Source organism: Aulonocara sp. 'chitande type north' Nkhata Bay, linkage group LG15 (genome assembly GCF_057382095.1).
Source record: "Aulonocara sp. 'chitande type north' Nkhata Bay isolate Kocher_YH1m ecotype deep benthic linkage group LG15, A_spYH_male_GT1.1, whole genome shotgun sequence".
Taxonomy (NCBI): Eukaryota; Metazoa; Chordata; class Actinopteri; order Cichliformes; family Cichlidae; genus Aulonocara; species Aulonocara sp. 'chitande type north' Nkhata Bay.
This window is the reverse complement of record NC_141358.1, coordinates 8,866,879-8,886,043: the sequence shown is the minus strand read 5'-3', so window position 1 is coordinate 8,886,043 and position 19,165 is coordinate 8,866,879. Positions and strand designations below refer to the sequence as shown.

Here is a 19,165-nt window from a genome sequence, read left to right as displayed (position 1 = left end):
TCACTGGCATCAGCGAAGTGGTGCAATTGTGTAGATATGACCACTCCAAATCCAGCAGGTTTCAAACACCTGTTGACGGTAAAGCCATGAAGTTTTGAAAGCTCTGAATGCCAAACTTGTGACCTTTGAGCCAGTTCAGCTGGGATTTCCTCATCCCATGAAATCTTCCTGCCACATAGCTCTCGCAGGATGATTTTTGCTGTCAAAATGACAGGAGACAAAAAACCCAATGGGTCATATATTGCACTTACAAATGAGAGGATGCCTCGCCTAGTCTTTGGCACAGGTTTTTCAGTTATCCTGATCTTGAATACATCTGTCTCTGTGCACCAGTTCACTCCTAGGACTCTTTCCTCTGGTAGTGCATCATGTCTCAAATCCAAATCTTTCATCTCTTTTGCTCTTTCCTTTTCAGGAATGGAAGCAAGGACAACTCTGCTGTTGCTCATCCACTTTGTTAAGTGAAATCCTCCACTCTCACACAATGCAGTCAGGTCCCTGACCATAGTACATGCCTCTGTTTCATCTGAAACTGACAGAAGACAATCATCTACATAAAAGTTGTTCAGAACAGCATTAACTGCTGCTAGTGGCATTTTTTCTTTAGCATCTTCTGCTGCCTTTTTTAGTGCATAGTTTGCACAGCTTGGGGAGGATGTTGCCCCAAACAAGTGCACCATCATTTTGTATTCTTGCAGAGGTTCATTCAAGTTCCCATTTGGCCACCAGAGAAAACGCAAAAGATCACTGTCCTCTGGAGGTACTCGCACCTGGTGATACATAGCTTCTATGTCTGACATCAAGGCAATGTGATCCCACCTAAACCTTGTTAGTACCCCAATCAGTGTGTTAGTTAGGTCTGGCCCTTGCAAGAGTTCTTCGTTCAGTGATTTCCCTTGAAAGGATGCTGCACAGTCAAAAACTACACGGAGTTTTCTTTTCTGAGGGTGGTACACCCCATGGTGTGGTATGTACCAAACTCTCTCATTTTCAGGGGTAGTCTTTGTGTTTGGTACCTGAACTGCGTAGCCTTTATTCAGCAAGTCAGACATGAAGCTCTGATACTCCTCGTGAAACTCTGTGTTTCTGATTAATTTTCTTTTCAGATTCTCTGCCCTCTGCATTACTGCACTGCGGTTGTTTGGCATTTTGACAGCTTTGTTTCTCAAAGGAAGACCTATGCGATAATGACCATTAATCCTTTCAGCTGTGCCATTGACAGAATCCATAAACATGATGTCTTCTCGTGACATTTCCTGTTTTTCCTCAGAAGCTTTCTCTGGAAAATCATAGTTGAGCTGTTGCATCAAAAGATTCTCAACATTAGTGATAGAGATGCGATTTACTGAAACACTCAGCTCTCTGTCAGAAGGAGTAGAGCAAGAATCTCTCTTGAGAGGGCCATTGATAACCCAACCCAGGACTGTTCGAACAGCATATGGACCGTTATCGTTACTATGAATAATCTCCCATGGTTCCATAGCCTTGTGCACATCACATCCTATCAAAAGTCCAATGTCTGCGTCTGAATGTGGGAACTTGATTTGCCGAAGATGTGGCCACCTTTTTAAATCATCCTGTGTAGGGATGTTCTCTCTAGACACTGGAATGTCTGCATGAGTGTAAATGTCAGGAAGATCTATATAGGTGTTCTCATTTAAACCACACACTTCTAATCCTGACAGGTGGTAACTTGTCACCATCTTTTCTTGTCCCATTGTGCGAAGCATGAATTTTGTCTTCTTACCTTCTACACCCAGTTGTCTCATCAGTTTTTCTGAACAAAACGTGGCTTGGCTCCCATTGTCCATGAATGCATAAGTCTCAATCAACTTATTGCCTTTCTTCAACTTAACCCACACAGGAACGATCGATAACACATGAATGCCTTTTCCGGCCCCTGTAGCTCCACAAATTCTGCCTGAAGTGTGTGTTTCATCACTTGTTGTGGGAATGTCTGAGACATTTCTCTGGATGCAATCGTCTGCCTTACTGTCCTCCTCCTTTGTCCAATGAAGCATACTTGGATGTCTCTTAGAGCAGTACTCACACAATGATCTTTTCTTACAGTCCTTACTCAGATGACCTTGTGTCAGACATGCAAAGCACAGACCCTTTGCTTTAAGGAACTCCAGTCTTTCTTTGTAAGGCTGGTTTCTGACCTTTTGACATTCTGCCAGTGTATGGAGTTTTTCACAGTATATGCATGGTTTCTGGAAGGCATTGCTAGTGTGACAAGAAGCACTTTTATTAATTTCAGGTGACCTTTCATTTGCAGCTTGTGTTACACTTGTAGCAAATGTGCTTCCCCTTTGCCTGGATGATCTAGTCATTCTCACATTTGCAGATGACTTTGCTTTGTCTTCAGCATCCTTAATGTCACCATACAAAGGATCTGCAGCTATTTTTGCTTGTCTGTTTATGAATCTAACCAGATCTGAGAACTTTGCTCTCCTTCCACTTGTTTCTTGAATGTCAAAAGCAGAGACTCTCCACATTTCTCTCATTTTGTATGGCAGTTTAGAGACAATAACTCTGAGGTTCGTGGGGATCTCCATCTCTTGCAGTTGACTGATGTCTTGCATTGCATTGTTACAACCAGTGAGAAACAGTGAATAGCTATGAAGAGCCTTTGCATCATCTGTTTTGATTTGTGGCCAATTGAATGCTCTGTTCATGTAGGCAGTTGCAATTCTCAGTTCATTACCATAATGACAAAACAGCAACTTCCTTGCCTCACTGTAGCCTTGTTGAGGATTCATGTGCTGACAACTTCTTACCAAATCTCTGGGCTCACCTCTGGTGAACTGTTCATGGTAATATAACCTGTCACTGTCACTGTCAGTTTTGTCATGAATTGTATGGTCAAAGGCTCTTGTAAATGGTATGAACTCAAGTGGATCACCACTAAAAATGGGAATGTCTCTTTGAGGCAAATGTGACAGTCTATGTTGTTTGACTAACATCTCAGTGATATCATTTTGTTTCAACATGACTTCACATAGATTCATTGGAATAACACTGGCATCAGTTTGGTGCAAGTCATCTTCTTGTTTTACACTGTGACTGTTTACCTTTGAATGCCCATCATGTTCACCTTGTACCTTTGGCTCTTGGAAGCTGAAGTGCTTAACAGCCGATTCACACTGTTCCACATCATTTTTACAGCTGTCATATTCACAGTCCTCTAACACTTTTATTTTGGCTGTAGAAGCAGCAATAGCTGTCTCGATCTCAAGCTGTTCTCTTCTTGCTTTTAACTTACATTCTTCAATGTCCAAGGCTTGTCTCTGTTTCAAGGATGCGGCTCGTGCGAGCAGAGCAGCGCGCTCTGCTTCTTCTTTCTGCCGTACAGATGATACCGAAGAAGCTCTGGACGATCTTGATGAGCGGCTACTGACTGAGCTTCTTCCAACGCTGGTACCTGATTTCTTTGCAATTAGTCTAGCAGTCACTGACACGCTGTCATCTGGGCTCACGTCGTCTTGATGCTGATGTCTTGTTACGATGATCCATTTCTCAACTTCAGTCATAAACGCACTGAACTGCTCCTTTTTTGGATTGAACCAGAGCATCTGGTCCACATTCCTTTCATCTTCTGGCAACAGTGACAGTACATCATCATTTGCCCGTAAGAATTCTTCATGCAGCTTTGAAAAGTTACTTAAATGTTCATCAACAATGTCAAGGCTTTCATTCTCTTTCATCAGTCCACTAATTTTATTCATTTTTGAAGTTAATTGTGACAGCTTGGACCTTCTTGTGTTTATGTGCCTGCCGAGCTGTTCTTCCAAACCTCTTTCGGTGTACTTTTGCGCCCTCTTGTGGCCAGTCCCGCTACTGCAGCTCTGTGCCCTGGGCCTGCAACCTTGCGGGCCTTTATCTGCCATCTCTGCCCCTTTTACACAACTTCTTATTCAACAAGTGTTCATGAAACAAAATGGTCTATGACACAAAGCTGAGGCTTTCGTAGTTAGTGTCATCTTCTTAAGACCAAAAACACTGTCACTGACTTATTTGTAAGAAGTTGAGAATCGCAATTGTTCAGTTTTAACACAACTTGTAGCTTAGCAGCATATCATAGTCCAAAACTTTATCCATGAAAGCTTATTTCTTCTTTTCTTAGATTCTTCATGCATACAGCTCTGTGCACTTAACTGACTTGCTGTATCAAACTTTGCACGATCTCATAGCGATGCAGTCGTCTTGCTCGGGAGCATGATGGTTTTACTTAATGTAGTGGCTATCTTTGTTTCTTCTTGGAGTTCTCTATTTCTCTTATATCTAAAATAAGAGTCTGGATGGACAAGAGGCTGTTTTACGCGTCGGTTTGTGCAACAACGACGGTAAAACCATCGTGTCGCTCCGCCATTCGCTTACTTTATTTCTCACAAAACTTTCACAACAAAAGCACCATATCCTTTTCAGGCTTTTCAAAATAAAACATGTAATAACTATAAATGGCGCTAACAACGCTTAAACAAAAATCTTCAAACAGTATAGCGCAGTAACTCAGCTGATTAAGCAAAAATGTTTGACTGTTTGTGTTACCATAGCAACACTACTTGTCACACACTAAATAGCGCTACTACACCTCTGAGTGTTCCCTTTTTTTAATTAAATATTTACCTGTCAGACTTACAGACTGACTTACATAAGGAGACAAAAGGTCCCTAATTTGCATGTTGCAGCAGTAATTATACAGTTTGGAACTTGCCCTTTAGCATGAATGGTAGGACTGCTTTGAGCTTTGTTTGTGTAGCCACCCTACATATGACAGGGAGCAGTATTTAAATGCTATGCTTACTTAAAAAAGACAATGTCAACACATACACATACCGCATTGTTACAATAGTATGACTAAAAAGTAAAAGAGTCCAGGAGCTAAACTGGCTTCTTTCTTGCAGTCCAGACTTGTCAATCATAAAAGATACACACAAACATTTGGCATTTTAGGAAACCAGAGCAACAGGTCTGCAATTGCTTTGAACTTTTCTCATTTTTGACATTTGGGCAACACAGCGATGCACTGGTAACGCTCATAGTAAGGTTTCTTATTTAAAAACCTCTGGACGCTTCTGTTTCTTTCCACAAGATTAACGATTTAAAGTCAAATTAGTCACAAGTATGAATATAAAAGTCTGGGTTTGTCTGTTTTCTGACATAATGAGAATTTGTCTAGGGTTTACCCTGTCTCTTTCTGTATGACGACTATGTATTTTCATTTTTACATGTTACTAATAAAGTAACATTTAAAATATAGCTGCATAACCTAGTTTAGGTCCACTATATAGGCAAATGTTTGGCAAACAATGCCAACCAGGTGCTAAAATAAAGAGATGCCAAAATGTGAACACTAACTAATTGGGTTAGGTGTGGTCTTGGGCTTGATCTTGGCAGTTCTGTTGGAGGATAGTAAAATTGTAAAAATGTGTTTTTTAAAATGATTATCACTTGTCAAACAGAAACTCTGTGTTAATTTTTACAGAGTTTCTGTGAATTCTTGCACTAGTTTAAACATGTCTGGTGCAAATACATGTCAGTGTAGGCTCTCAGTCGTTCAGGCCATGGTAGTCTAAGGAGCTTGGAAAAGAAAGCGATTCGACTTTAAGTTCAAGTCTTTAAGTTTCTTAAAGATGTTTCACTTCTCATCCAAGAAACTTGTTCAGTTCTAAAACCAAATGGTTGAGAGTCCCAGGTATTTAAACCCAGCTGGAAATTTCTGTTTGGTTTGTTGATTGATCATGTTAGATTTGTATTGTTGATTGTCATTTATGCTTAGAAATATTTAACCATATATGCTTAGAGGTGTATAATCATTTGTAGGTTGAAAGAACGTCTCATCCTAGAAGGTCTGTAACAGCTCTGTGTAGCATGAAGGGGGAGTGCGTTCACTCCCTCTGCAGAGTGTTCCGGCATAGATTACACACCTCCTAGGAAAGGCCGTATCTTCTCTTGCTGATTTATGGTATAGCAAGCACACGTATATCTGTTTAAGTATAAGAGCCTTTTGTTCAGATGGACCGCTAGACTCCTGGCACCAGCTTTGGGGAGTCTTCACAGGGTCACATCTGGACCCCACACACACACACACACGCACACACACACACACACACACACACACACACACTATTCTTTGTTCACATGTATACCTATGTAAGATGTCATATGTTAATGACCCTATGCATATTCATGTAACCACAATAAAAGGAGTGCTATGGGGAGCCTGGCTGAGAGTCTGACGGAGGCTAGGTGGTGGGACGACACTTGGCCCCAGCCAGATTTCCCTCATGCATGAGTAAACCAGCCTGCTTGTGTCTTGCTTTGCAGTGTAATTATATTGTCTTCAACGTTCCAGCGGATAGGTACAAGCTACAAACCTATCAGATCATGTGTCTCACCACATGAGGCAAGGTATGAAAAAAGGCATGGCTCATTATCACCAGAGGTTTTAGGTGAAACCATTGTGAGACCCAATGAGATCACCTGATGTAAGATGTGAGTGGGGGTTGAGGCACCAGGGAAAGGATCTCAATGCGGCATTGTAGGTGGCAGAGAGTTGGTGTCGTGTAAGTATAGCTGCTGTAAGTATAGCACATACCACAACTAGCTAGAACCTACAATTTATAAATTATAAGTAATAAAGTACTCACCCGTGATGGTGAGGAAGGTCATGGAGATCAGCAGATTTGTGGCCCAGTTTACAGCTGACACCACCGATACAGCTCTACCTCTGACTCCCATCGGAAAGATCTCACTGAGAACGACGTACACCACTAAAAAGAGATAAAGGACAAAAAAAAGAGGGGTTTAAGAAACTCAGTCTAACTCGTTTTATTTATATAGCACTACAAGGATTAACACTGGGAAGGAATGCCCTGCTGCTGGATGCCAAAAAATGTAAGTGTAGCAAAATGCTCACACATGGAAGACTGTGTATAACCATTCCCTTAACCATTTAAGGTTAATGAGAGTTAATGAAATCTCACTGTCTTACCATAAGCTGACTATATTTGCTTTCCATCTCAGATTTTTGAAACCAGATGTCATGATCATTCATTAATTCAAACTTTAATAAGAGGAAAAACTTGACTTGAGCCCAGGAAAGTGTTTTTACCAATGCCGAAAACATTGGATTAACTTTCCATACACTTCTAAATAACAGGAAGTGGTTTTTGCAACCACGGAAGTCATCCATTAGAAAAAATGCATGTTTGAAGCAAATGAGTTAGCTTCACTTTTCAGACTCAGAAGCAATGTCCATCTTATATATCCAGTCTCTAGATAAATACAGAGACACTGCATGTGTATGTGAACCATAATGTACGGGTACTTACTTGGTCCAAGACTAATTGAGAAGGCTGCCACATACACCAGCAGGCTGATCAATGACGCCCACTTCAGTGAGGAAGACACTTCAACAAGAGTCCTTCTTCCTACTGATTCCCACACTGCATCATTCTCTGTTTTGAGCCCCTGCACCTGTTCAGTGTTCCACTGGTTTTCCAGGTGGGTAGACAAAGTGCCACTATTCTCAAAGTCTGTGAAGGTTTCGTTTAAATCCCATGGCATATGCGTGTTGTTTAGAGGGCTTTGGCTATTGCACAGGCTTGTGAGGTGAGTGTGACTTTGTAGAGTCAATGTACCAAGGGCAGCCAGCGACAATCCCATAGCGACAGCACCCACACACAAAAAGCTCTTGGGTCCCAATCGGTCGACCAGCAACACGGCAGGGATGGTACCAACTACTTTTACGACTCCGAACCCCGTGGAGGCCAGGGTTGCTGCAGCATCACTGTTGAAGCCAACGCTGCGGAGAAGTGGCGAAGCATAGGAAAGGATGTTGGGCTGTCCAGTAGCCTGCTGGAGGAAGACTAAGGCCACACCTATTAGGAGCCGTGAACGCAGATTAGCTTTGGCACTGAAAAGCTCCAAGAAGCTATGCTCTGATTCTTCTTTCAGTCCAACCTGGATATCCCTGAGCTCCACTTCCACACGCTCCTTACTTACACATCTCATTCTGGCCAACACTTTCTTCGCCCGCTCCACTTTGCCCTGAGCAACGAGGAAGCGTGGACTGGGTGGGAGGAATATGAGCGCACCTATTTGCAGGAGTGCTGGAGGAATTACTAGTCCAAATGTATAGACCCAGCCATGAGGTACGGTAGCAAAGGCGTAACTACAGCCGAATCCCAGCATTACACCAACAACCAACATCAACTCGTACAGCGTCACCAGGAGACCCCTCCTCTCCCTCGGTGAGATCTCTGCAATGTACAAACAAGCTGCTGTCCCTGAAAGAGATGTTCCCATGCCCACAATTACACGGCCAAGTGTCAGTGCAACAAAAGAAGCCACAGCGATGAGCACAACGGTGCCGCCAACTACTAGAACAGCACTCAGGAGCAAAGAGCAGCGTCGGCCGTAGCGATCTAAAAATGTTCCTCCGGCCAGGCAGACGAGGAGTGCACCGAGCAGGTGGGAGCTGACCAGCAGTTCCTGTTCCCTGCAGGAGAGAGAGAGGAGGCCCCGCAGCTGCAGCAGGACCCCAGAGGTCAGCCCCATTTCATAGCCCAACATCAGGCCGCTCAGAGAGGCCGCTATGGCTGCAACCACCACCAGCCAGCTGCAGCCTGCAGAAAGGGACAGAAATACAGAGAACACAGTGAGAGAATGTATCTTAAGATGATAGCTATACTGAATTAAGCGCCAAGTGCAAGTTTCCAATCTCCTAGCTTCACTTTTTGTCCCAAAAAAACAAGACCAAGATTGTAGGTTAACCCAGCAAGTGGGCCTAGTTTTATTGTGTTGTGTTTTTCGAACATTATCAGTAATACAGAGAAATACAGAGAAAGGGTTGTGGGCTACATAAGGTAAGAGGTGCGTCTAGAGTATCCAGGTCCTCTTGTCCCACATTCTGTGACAAAGTTCCACATTTGGACTGGCTCAAGTCAATGCCGCTCAACAGGGAAAATGGCATGTAAGAATGAAGTCACAATATGTGTCAATAATGCCTTTTTTGGCCTTAGTAACATGTCCCGACATCATCCCTGTTCATTCTAGGTGGGATCCATGACAAGGCTAACAAACAGTCATTTACACTCATACCTACAGTCAGCTTAGAAATAAATCAGCTAAACTAACACACATCACTTTGGAGTTTCAACATACAAAGCCAGATGTTTCCTGCACAGGTGCTAATCACTGCACCCCCATGCCATCGCCAGAAACAGCCATTTAGTCTAGAATGGAGGAACAGGTTGAACCTTATTTGATTGGCCACAAAACGGACTCTGCCCCAGGTAAAATGCTTTTACAACATGTTACCCAATTCCTAAAACAGCTTCCAGAACACATGTATCTGCCTGTAAACCGGATAAGATTAAAAGTTTTTATATAGCATTTGACTACCTCAAAAGATTAAAAACTCACTTAAGGTGATCTGATACCATCTAATGTTTTCTTATGCAAGGACACAGTGCTGTGGCTTCATTTATTAAAGTTACAGTGTGTAAAATCTTACCACTAGATGTCTGTAGACTGGAGACTGCAATCAACTGAACTGTTTTCCTATCCCTCCCAATTCAAGTCCACCATCCTAGCTATGGTGGCCACAATAGAACAAATGTCTCTGACTGCTGTTCAGTTGTAGTGAGTGTGAATGTAACAGTGTTGGATTCGGACACTTAGCAAATAAACTCTCATACGATGTGTGAATGTAATCAAACTGTTTGCCAGAGGGACCGTGAGATACTAATGCTAATAACCAGCAGTTGACGGGGGTGCAGTCGTGTTAGGCTGTCCTGCCAAAACACAATTAGAAGGGACGACCACTTTATTCAGTGTGGTGGAATGACATGGCTGCTTCCACAAACTGTTTCTGTGTATTTTTAATGTATTAATTCTAAGTTTTTGCAAATGTATCAATTCATAATTTATACAAAATTAGGATATATAATTATAAACTTACCTATATATCTTAGTGAGTACAATATTATTATTTTTCGATTAAACAGATTAACCTCTGTATCTTTAACAAAGGCTCATGAGAATTTTATGTATACTTGATAATATCCCTTAAGCAGCTACAAGCAACCGCTGGTCCTTTTTATTTGGTGTTTATGGCCTGTTGCAAAGACTAGTAGGAAATATTAACATCTTGAACTAGTATGTCCTAGACATGTTTGATCTGAAAAAGGTTTACTTGCAAACTAATAAATAGTTAAACATTTAGATTTAAAAAAATAACTGTATTCGAGAATGGATGCCATCTTCTTAACACTGCTTTGTTGTGCCTCACATTTAAACAGTAATACAAACAACCTGTATGGATCAGAATCAGAGTGTTGTAATATGTTCTTGTTTATAACTTGTCAAGCTCATATGCAGGATTAAGAACTTGGTAAACAGAGTGTGGAGGGGCAGTAGATGATATTGCGTAAGCTAATGCGGTACTGTGTCCGTTCACCTTCCACAACAAAAAAACTCTTAAGTAACAAATATTCAGTCAAGTCAGGGTTTACGAAGAGTCCTCAGAAGGTTCACCCGACCATGAAGTCACTTTATTAGTGCTGACTGTGTGGAATTAGTGGTCAAGGATCAGAAGAAGAATGAAGCAATCTGGTAAGGCTGTGTGTTTGTGAACATGTGCTAGGAGTGCTTCACGTTGACTAATAGATTATTGTTACAGATGAAAGAGGAAGAAGATGACTTTAGCATTATCTTACATAATGCATCATTAGTTATATTACATTAGGTGATAATATCCCTGCACCTGTTATTAACTGTACTTTCTAAAGCTATAAACACAAATGTGTATCTAACGACCACACTAGTGAGAGCTTTTATTAGATATGATTACATATGATTTTATTACACACGATTCAAGGAAAGCTAACACAGCTGCAAACTATTAAATGCTACGAAGTTTGCTTTGACAGTTCAGCTGCAACCCCAGCACTCAGCCTCATATCAGTCATTTCCATTAAATGGTTGTCTAATAATAGGATTTTATGTCATTTGTTAGCATGTCACAGCCTGTGATACCTTAACTCAAAATTCACACTGGCGCACTTGCTAATACTGTTCTAGAGAACAACCCCACTTTTTTTTAATTTGAAACAAGGAATTGTTTATTTCCAACCATGTGCTAGCCTACCTTAGACGCACAAACACACGTTTACTGTGGCTGGAGGGTCCACCACTGGGAAATGTTTTTTGGCCTACCGTGACCTGTTAGCTGTCCTTATCTGACTACCAATGAAGTCCATGTACAGCAGAGCCAGTGCAGTGAAAGCAAAGTGTTTGCTTCTGCATCCAGGTCAAGTGTAAGCCTGGCAGTACCACACTTCAGTATCTGATTATCATAAAATGCACTCTTTCCAACATGTAGTGAAGGCAAATAGCAAGGTGACTGATGTTTTTCCAAACAGTGGGTGGGCATTATGTGAAGAATTTGTGTCACATTTTTGGCACATAAATACGTCGTGACTGAGACACAAGAAATCAGACATCAGCACCTTTTGGCTTAATCATAAATCACTGTTCGAGAAGCTCAGCTCCGTAATCCTGCAATTCATTAAACTATTCTAAGAAGCGGGTTTGTCAGGTTATCTGGATGCTGAGCTAAACCTAGCTCCTGATTGATGCAAATTATTACTTGGAGAATCAATATATCTCAGTTTAGTGACTTATATTTCTAGCGTGTAGTTTAGTCACATATGAAGCTGACTGGGTTATGTTTTTAACATTATGGATGGATACTTGTGAAGAGCCCGTGCAACGTTTTTGCTATTGTGCAACCAAGGTCAGCATGACCAGGACTCAAGCATAAAAAGCTGTCATAAACATGTTTTGGCTTAATCATAAATGAGTGTTTGAGCAACAGCTAATGTGAAGAAGTTGCTCATGCAGCAAATGCCTTTCTTTTGCTCCAGCTTAATAATCATAGGATTCATGTATCCATTCTAAGAAGCAGGTTTGCAGAGTTTTCCAGATGTTGAGCCAAATTATTACATCTCAGTTCCACATCTAGACAGTATTCCTTGAGCAATCATCTACATCTTCTTTCTCTAAGGGACAGCCAACACTGACTTTCACTATATGCATTCTTAGGGATTTAAGTGTTTAGCAATGTTCAGCAGAGAATCCCCCTTTTTTTAAACCCTATTTAGTCTTTTAAATGACGTAAGATATAAGCTCTAAACGGAACATGCACATGCACACTTTTAAACCTGATAAAAGACAACATCAGTGGCTGTTCATACCTGGTTCTCTGGGTGAGGTCAGCTTTTGGTTCTCAGCTGAGGGTTTGCTTGGGAGGTAAGAGGTCATCCTCTTGGTTTCGCTGCTGGACTCCATCATTAACCGCCACTAACAATAGACCTACAAACAAGTACACACCAGCGTATTTAAACAAACAAATCATTGTGCAAAGGCAAGAAAAAATACAGCAGATATTATTCATGTTGCACAAGGACAGATACATGAAATTCTAATTCACATCAACATCCCAGGCATCATTATAAAATATTTATTATACAGTAACATGAACAGATCCAGACAGAAAAACATAATTAATCATCAAACATGATCCCCAGTCACAGGTGAAGAATCAGCTGATGCCTCTTTGTGGCTCTGGCTGGGCGCACCCAGGTTTCCCTGTCATACAAACCAGCTGTGTGAAGCTCACCACGGACAGCTGCAGCTGGATCTGTAAAGAGCTGACGACTGTGTGGCATATAGTTGTTTAAAGCTGAAAGTGTTGCACGTGTTTTTTGAAAATCTCTGGAAATAGCTATAGAAACTGTGCTCTCTCCTTTACCTGTGACCAGATACTGCACTGTGATCAATGCTACTTCAATGTTGCAACAGATCACTGTTATAATTAGTGATACTACAGACAAAGTCCACGATCGCGTGTTTTTCTGCCTATATAATATACAAGAGTTGAACTAAACCCTTGCAGTGCACTTCTGTAGAGGCTAGACAGCACTGAGTACCAGGAATCACAGACGTCTTTAGTGCAAAAGCCCACGGCGCTCAAATACGGGTGTGTTTATGTGCAAACAAACCGTTTTTGCTACCTAAAAGTTTCTTAGAGCACACATTTAGGTTGTAATGACAGCCGAGTGCAGTGACATTATTCCTACCTGGCGCCACAGGCTTTTTTTCTGCTGTTGGCCTACGCCCGAGTCTGTCGGTCCATTCGTTCTCGTGTCCACAGCTTCGCCGTCCACACTTCCAGAGTTCTCCTCTTTCGCTCGTGTTACTGCACGCTCTCGGCTTGTTTTTGCTCAAGTATTTGCATAACCCCGCACACTTATTCCCGCACTACCAATAGAAAACTCTCCTTAGCCTTGGACCTCCTATCGTGACCTCTTATTGGACCAAAGTGTATCTCCACGTGCCCCTCCTAATGAATAATGCACACCCGAGTTTCTGATCTTTCTTTGATATGACTTCCAGCTGTAATCACAGACAAATATGATGTAGTGGTTTCAGCTGTGATTCCTAATATAAAGCAGGCTATAAAAAAATGCACCTGTATCAATAATGCTCAGTCACTCATAAAGGCACTGGATGCATGTGACAACAAGCAGTCCGGCCACCTGCTGTTTACTGAGTTTCCCATGCCCTTTTTCTTCGACTGCTTCAGTCACACCTGCCGCTCTTCACAGATGACAGAATGTGGCCTAACATGCCTGGGGAGCTCTGTTTGTGCTTGGCCTACTTTCACTGATATGTATTTAGATGGTCCGACCTATATGATCCAGTCTGACCTTTTTTTGAAACACATCATCTGATCCTCTTAGAAGTTTGCCAAAGGTGTGCACACATGCCTGCGCTCATAAGCTATGACAATATTTGAGTCAGCAAATACTGGACTTTTCATATCCTCTATTGAAAAGGGGGATATTTGTTATAAAGAATCTACCGTCTCATTTCCCGAGGTGCCTAATTTAACCAGTTATCTGATCATATAACCCCGGAATGTCAAACATAAGGCCAGAGAACCAGAAGCAGCCTTGTGAAGACTGCAATCTGTCTCAGGGGTGGCTTTGGTAAATATGATGGACAACATATATTTTGTACTTTTAATGTCTCTGTAAAGCACTTTGAATCACCTTGTTGTTGAATTGTGCTATACAAATAAACTTGCCTTGCCTTGCCTTGCCTTGCCACATTCCAGACATTCAGACATTGTCACTCCCCAGTTAGTGCTTTCCACAAAATAACAGGAAAAACAGGATCTGTTTTGGTTCCTAGAAAGGTAGAATTATACAGCTATCATTTGCAATACAGCATAATACTTTTTTCCCCGTTTTTTGCACTTTAGACAGATTCATGGTTAGAGCCTGATCCGTGTCTCTGTGTATGCCTTATTTTAGTGAGTCAAAAATGCACAACAGTGGCATTACAGATTAAAAAGTTTACAGGTTTGCTGTTGTTGGTGTTCAGTACTGCCATCTTGTATTGGTAACTTGGGGTATGTCGGTCTGCTTTGAAAGAGTGATGTACATTTTTTCCAGTAAATTAACAGATAATTTCTGTTTTAAGATTGCAGGACAGTAAAGGCAATTACACATTTACTTATTTTATACTTACAATTCGAAACTAAACATTCATGCTAGCAGATTTTTTTGATTCACTACAGCACTATGCCTTTATTAAAAACTGAGATTTTGGATATGAGAAGTTCTGGCACAGGAAAATACATCATTACAACAAAAACAACCTGATGTTAACGTCTAAGTTCTTGGTCACTGTGTGGTTGCATTTCTAACAGCTCGGCAGCACTGAATCAGAAAAAGTGATGAAAAGCTGAAGAAGATGCTGCTATACCAAAACCAGTGAGGTAAATCTAAAATAAAAGTGACACTAAACACTAACTGTAAACTTTTGGGCTCCTGATACTTTTTAGAATTTAACAGGACACTTTGTGCACATCTAATCTCACCCGACCCTTTTGTCATTGCGGTTACATCAGGTGATGGCCTTGGACCGAGGGTTGTGAGTTTTCTGGAGTTTGGTTTCTCTTCTGCTTGAGTTTGATGTTAATGGGCCTTTAGTTTTGATTCATGTTCATGTTAGTCATTTATGCTTGGTTCATTGTGTTTTGCTATCACTATGACTCCTGTTTTAATTTCATTCCTAAGTTGTTGGTAAATGGCCTGTATTTTGTATAGCACTTTACTAGTCCCTAAGGACCCCGAAGCGCTTTACCCATTCACACACTGGTGATGGCAAGCTACATTGTAGCCACAGCCACCCTGGGGCGCACTGACAAAGGCACCACCGGGCCCTCTGACCACCACCAGTAGGCAACGGGTGAAGTGTCTTGCCCAAGGACACAACGACCGAGACTGTCCAAGCCGATTACAAGACAAACTGCCAACTCTTGAGCCACGATTGCCCCTATCTATCTCTCAGCAATAATCAGGAAGCACACCTATTGATAGTCTAAAGGCCAAAAGGTACATGTTGTTGTGTAAACATATTCAAATACTATTTGTATAATGTAGCATACAGAAGGTGTTATAGCAAAAGCACAAAATAAACAGAAGACTGACCCTTGTCTTAAATAGCTAAATGATAGATTGCATTATAATCTGTTTGTTTGTCTATTTAAGTCATGTAGTGTTGTAGTTGAATGGATAGCATGCATCCAATACTATTTTAAAGACTGGTCACATACTTTGACTTCGACAGTACTTTGACTGAAATCACTAAAAAGTGTTTTTTCATGCTACCTGATAAGTGAAGGGAAGAAAGAACAATATTACAGAAAAAAGTACAAGAAAGTGCAACCGTGTTTTAGATGCTTAAGAAAAGTTACTGAGTTAAGTTCTGCTACTTGAAGTTGATGCTATATTCAGTGACTAATGAGGGAGTGCGTACGAGCGTGCATCAATAATGTATAAAACACATCAATAATCTTTTGGAGGGTTAAACACGGACGCATGTGCACAAATTGTTTTGACTGCTCACTTGCACAAGAACATCTTCACACATCTTATCAACTGATTTAGAAATATGACATGTGATTTTGCCCAAAGTATCAACTTTCAGAGGCTGTAAACAACAGAGTAATGAAATGCGAAGGAGACAAACTGGAAACTTGGTTCAAAAACATTTGATTTTAATGCATCGTCCTAAAACGTCCTGGTTTCATTTGTCAGATGAATCCTCTGTTCTTGATTGATTTAATATATTATAAACAGGTCCTATTGAATTGATAGTTTTTTCTTTATTCTTCTTTTTTATGTTCTGTGTAAGGTGACCTTCAGTGTTCTGAAAGCTGCTTAAGATAAAATGTGTTAATATTATTATTAAATAAATACTGCCACTTTTCACACACCTCTTAGAGTTTATTAGTGTTACAATTACATTGTACATTGTACATACATTCCAACTGCTTCTGCTAACTCTACCTCTAAAATGCCTCAGCCATCAACTAAGAACACCAAATGTTTTGCTGTTGGCTGCTGTGTGTGTCGTGCTGTGACACCCACTGAATTTGAATCAAATGTAGAGTAGGGCCATTCTTTCCTTGTTGCTAGAGGGGCTTCATTAAATGTTACCAAGGGACACCTGGGGGCAGCACTGAGATCTTTGAGGATCCAAGGAAGATGTTGAAGATAGGATTTATTTATAAAGCCTTTATAAATATCATTGTAAATGTGAAAAAAAAAAACCCAAAAACATATACAACTCACATAGAAACTGGAAAACCACGGACCCGGCATCTGGCTTAAATACTCTTATGAACAGGGTGAGCAGGAGACAGATCATATCTGTCTATCACATGCATTCTATTCTCTCTGTATTTATAATGAATGTTGTATTATTACTCATGTTATTGTTAAACCTATTCAAGAAGATCCTGAAATAAAACTAAAAACAAATTAGTACAATTTGTGCCCTTTAACCCTAGAACACTATTGCTATAAATAGTAACACCATCACTAATGCCAGGTGATTTTTACCCGATATAATATACCTAACAAAAAGCACTTGGCGTCAAAATATATCAAAATATGACAACACATGACAAATTAGAGTGGTCTTCTTTTATTTTCAGCTGTGCCATGCTCCAAAAACAAATGCTCCAAAATTACTGAAAAATTAGGAATTCGAGAACAAAAAATTCCTGATCAAAAAATTTATGACACTGGAAAGTTGGTCTTTGGTCCACCCATTCCTGGGACATCTGAGACTTCTCTGGTGAAAGCACAGTTTCCTCGACATGCAAACAGCTGCAGGAGAGAGAAACAAAAAAAAAATGCACTTTTTGGTGGGTAAAAATGAACATTTGCCTAAAATATTTTTTTCATCATATGAATTCCCTTGGAAATAACACTTTTGTGATATGTATTCATAACCACTGCAATAAATTAGGATAACGTGCAAATTCCAGGACCACTTTTACTTCCTTAATTCCTTACATGCAGTCAATACACGCAGGGTAGTAATGGTGTGGATACACTTCCTGTCCAAGACAGTCAGCACACCTCACTAAGGGACTACTGCTTTCTGCTGCCACTGGTCCTGCCTCAGCTGCAAGAGTGCCAGGGATAGGGATGTCGTGCACGCTAAAGATCAGGACGTGAAGTTTTATACACTAACACCATCACAGAGTGAAATCCACCCAAAACCTACTTTACCCTCCACCACTATTGCTGGGTGAAAATCACCCAAACACATGTTTGTAGGAAAAAGCGGGCTTTGGGGTAGGGAAACACCAACACCTTCGAATACGTCAAAGACAATGCTGAAGCTACCCAAGGACTCATGACACTCAGACAAATGCAACATATTGAAAATCATGTAAATATATCTTCTCAGGTGAAAATCACCCGGCGATAGTGTTCTAGGGCTAAGAAAGGTTATGGAAGGAAAATGGTGGACGTTCTGTTGGTTTGTTGGTTTATATTGAGTGGTGCAGTTGTATTCAGTCATATGACATTCTACACTCAACAAAAATATAAACGCAACACCTTTGTTACTGCTCCCATTCCCCATGGGATGGACGTAGAGACCTAAAATTCATTCCAGATACACAATATAACCATCCCTCCCAAACAGTGGTCACAAATCAGTCCAAATGTGTGGTAGTGGGCACATCTGCTATATTGAGATAATCCATCCCACCTCACAGGTGTGCCACATCAGGATGCTGATCTGACATCATGAGTAGTGCACAGGTGTACCTCAGACTGCCCACAACAAAAGGCCAGCGGAAATGTTTGACTTGTCACATCTTCACTGTCTTCCTCTCTAAACCGTCTCCTAAATCCTCTAGGAAGCAGATCCTCCTCTGCTTCTCCTGCATCCGGGTTGACTTCATAGTCAGCTTCAGCAGCAGCAAGGGCATTTTCATCTTGATGACCTTCATTGCGTTCTTCTTCATTGTTGCTGCTGTCAGCATTTTGATTATCACCATAATTGTGGTCATGTTCAATATCGCTGTTATTGTGGTCATTTTCAGCATCAGCGTTGTTGTCATCAATTTCAAAATGAAGAAAAATTCCAGATCGATGTGATCATCATTGTTGTTGTTGTGAAGCTGCAGCGGTCTTGCAGCTGAACGTGGTATAATGGCTATAAACAGATACACAGGACTTTCAATGAAGTTGTACCTCTCTACCCCGTCACCATCTTCAGCCGTTTCATGTGGTTGCTCTACGTGAAAGATCAGTTAACAAAGTCACAGCTGATCAAAATAAACTTCAACACTATATTACTTTTCTTTTGTGCAATAACAGATCAAGTTCTTATCCTCATTAGGCTGAGAATGGGCCCTATCTCCTTGTCCCATCATCTGAGATTTAAAGATACCACAAAGAAATAAGTTATTCAAGTTAAACAGTACATTTCCAAGCTCAAAAATCTCACTTTAAATATCTACCATCAGCTATCAATGTTACAGCATCGAAGTTAAGTGTAATTATAAAGCAGTTCCCCTAAACTCACCTTTTTTTTTTAAAGAAACTGCTCTATGAAAGGATCCTAGTTCAGCTGTGTGCGTATCTGCTTGTTGCTGAAGTGAAGAATAAGTTTCAGTTGCAACATTTAAACCTGCATTGTAACTGTGCAATAGCTGTCATAAGAATGACTAGAATTCCATCCCATGAGTGTTCCATGAAATTCCATCTCAGGAAGG

At 40.9% G+C, this 19,165-nt stretch overlaps 1 protein-coding gene across 3 annotated transcripts in view; it reads right to left on the bottom strand.

Annotated features, from left to right (window-relative positions):
- Window positions 1-13,259, bottom strand: part of slc2a12 (solute carrier family 2 member 12) — a 32,651-nt gene extending 19,392 nt beyond the window's left edge. For all 3 annotated transcript variants that reach the window (XR_015125012.1, XM_086263849.1, XM_086263848.1), the window contains exons 1-4: window positions 13,152-13,259; window positions 12,267-12,384; window positions 7,338-8,633; window positions 6,654-6,776 (exon numbers count right to left, since the gene is read on the bottom strand). Coding sequence is in view for 2 of the 3 variants with exons in the window: in XM_086263849.1 (XP_086119975.1) it covers window positions 6,654-6,776; window positions 7,338-8,633; window positions 12,267-12,363 (1,516 nt within the window). In the remaining variant the exon portion in view is untranslated. The remainder of the gene's footprint in view (window positions 1-6,653; window positions 6,777-7,337; window positions 8,634-12,266; window positions 12,385-13,151) is intronic.
- Between the last annotated feature and the right edge of the window lie 5,906 nt (window positions 13,260-19,165).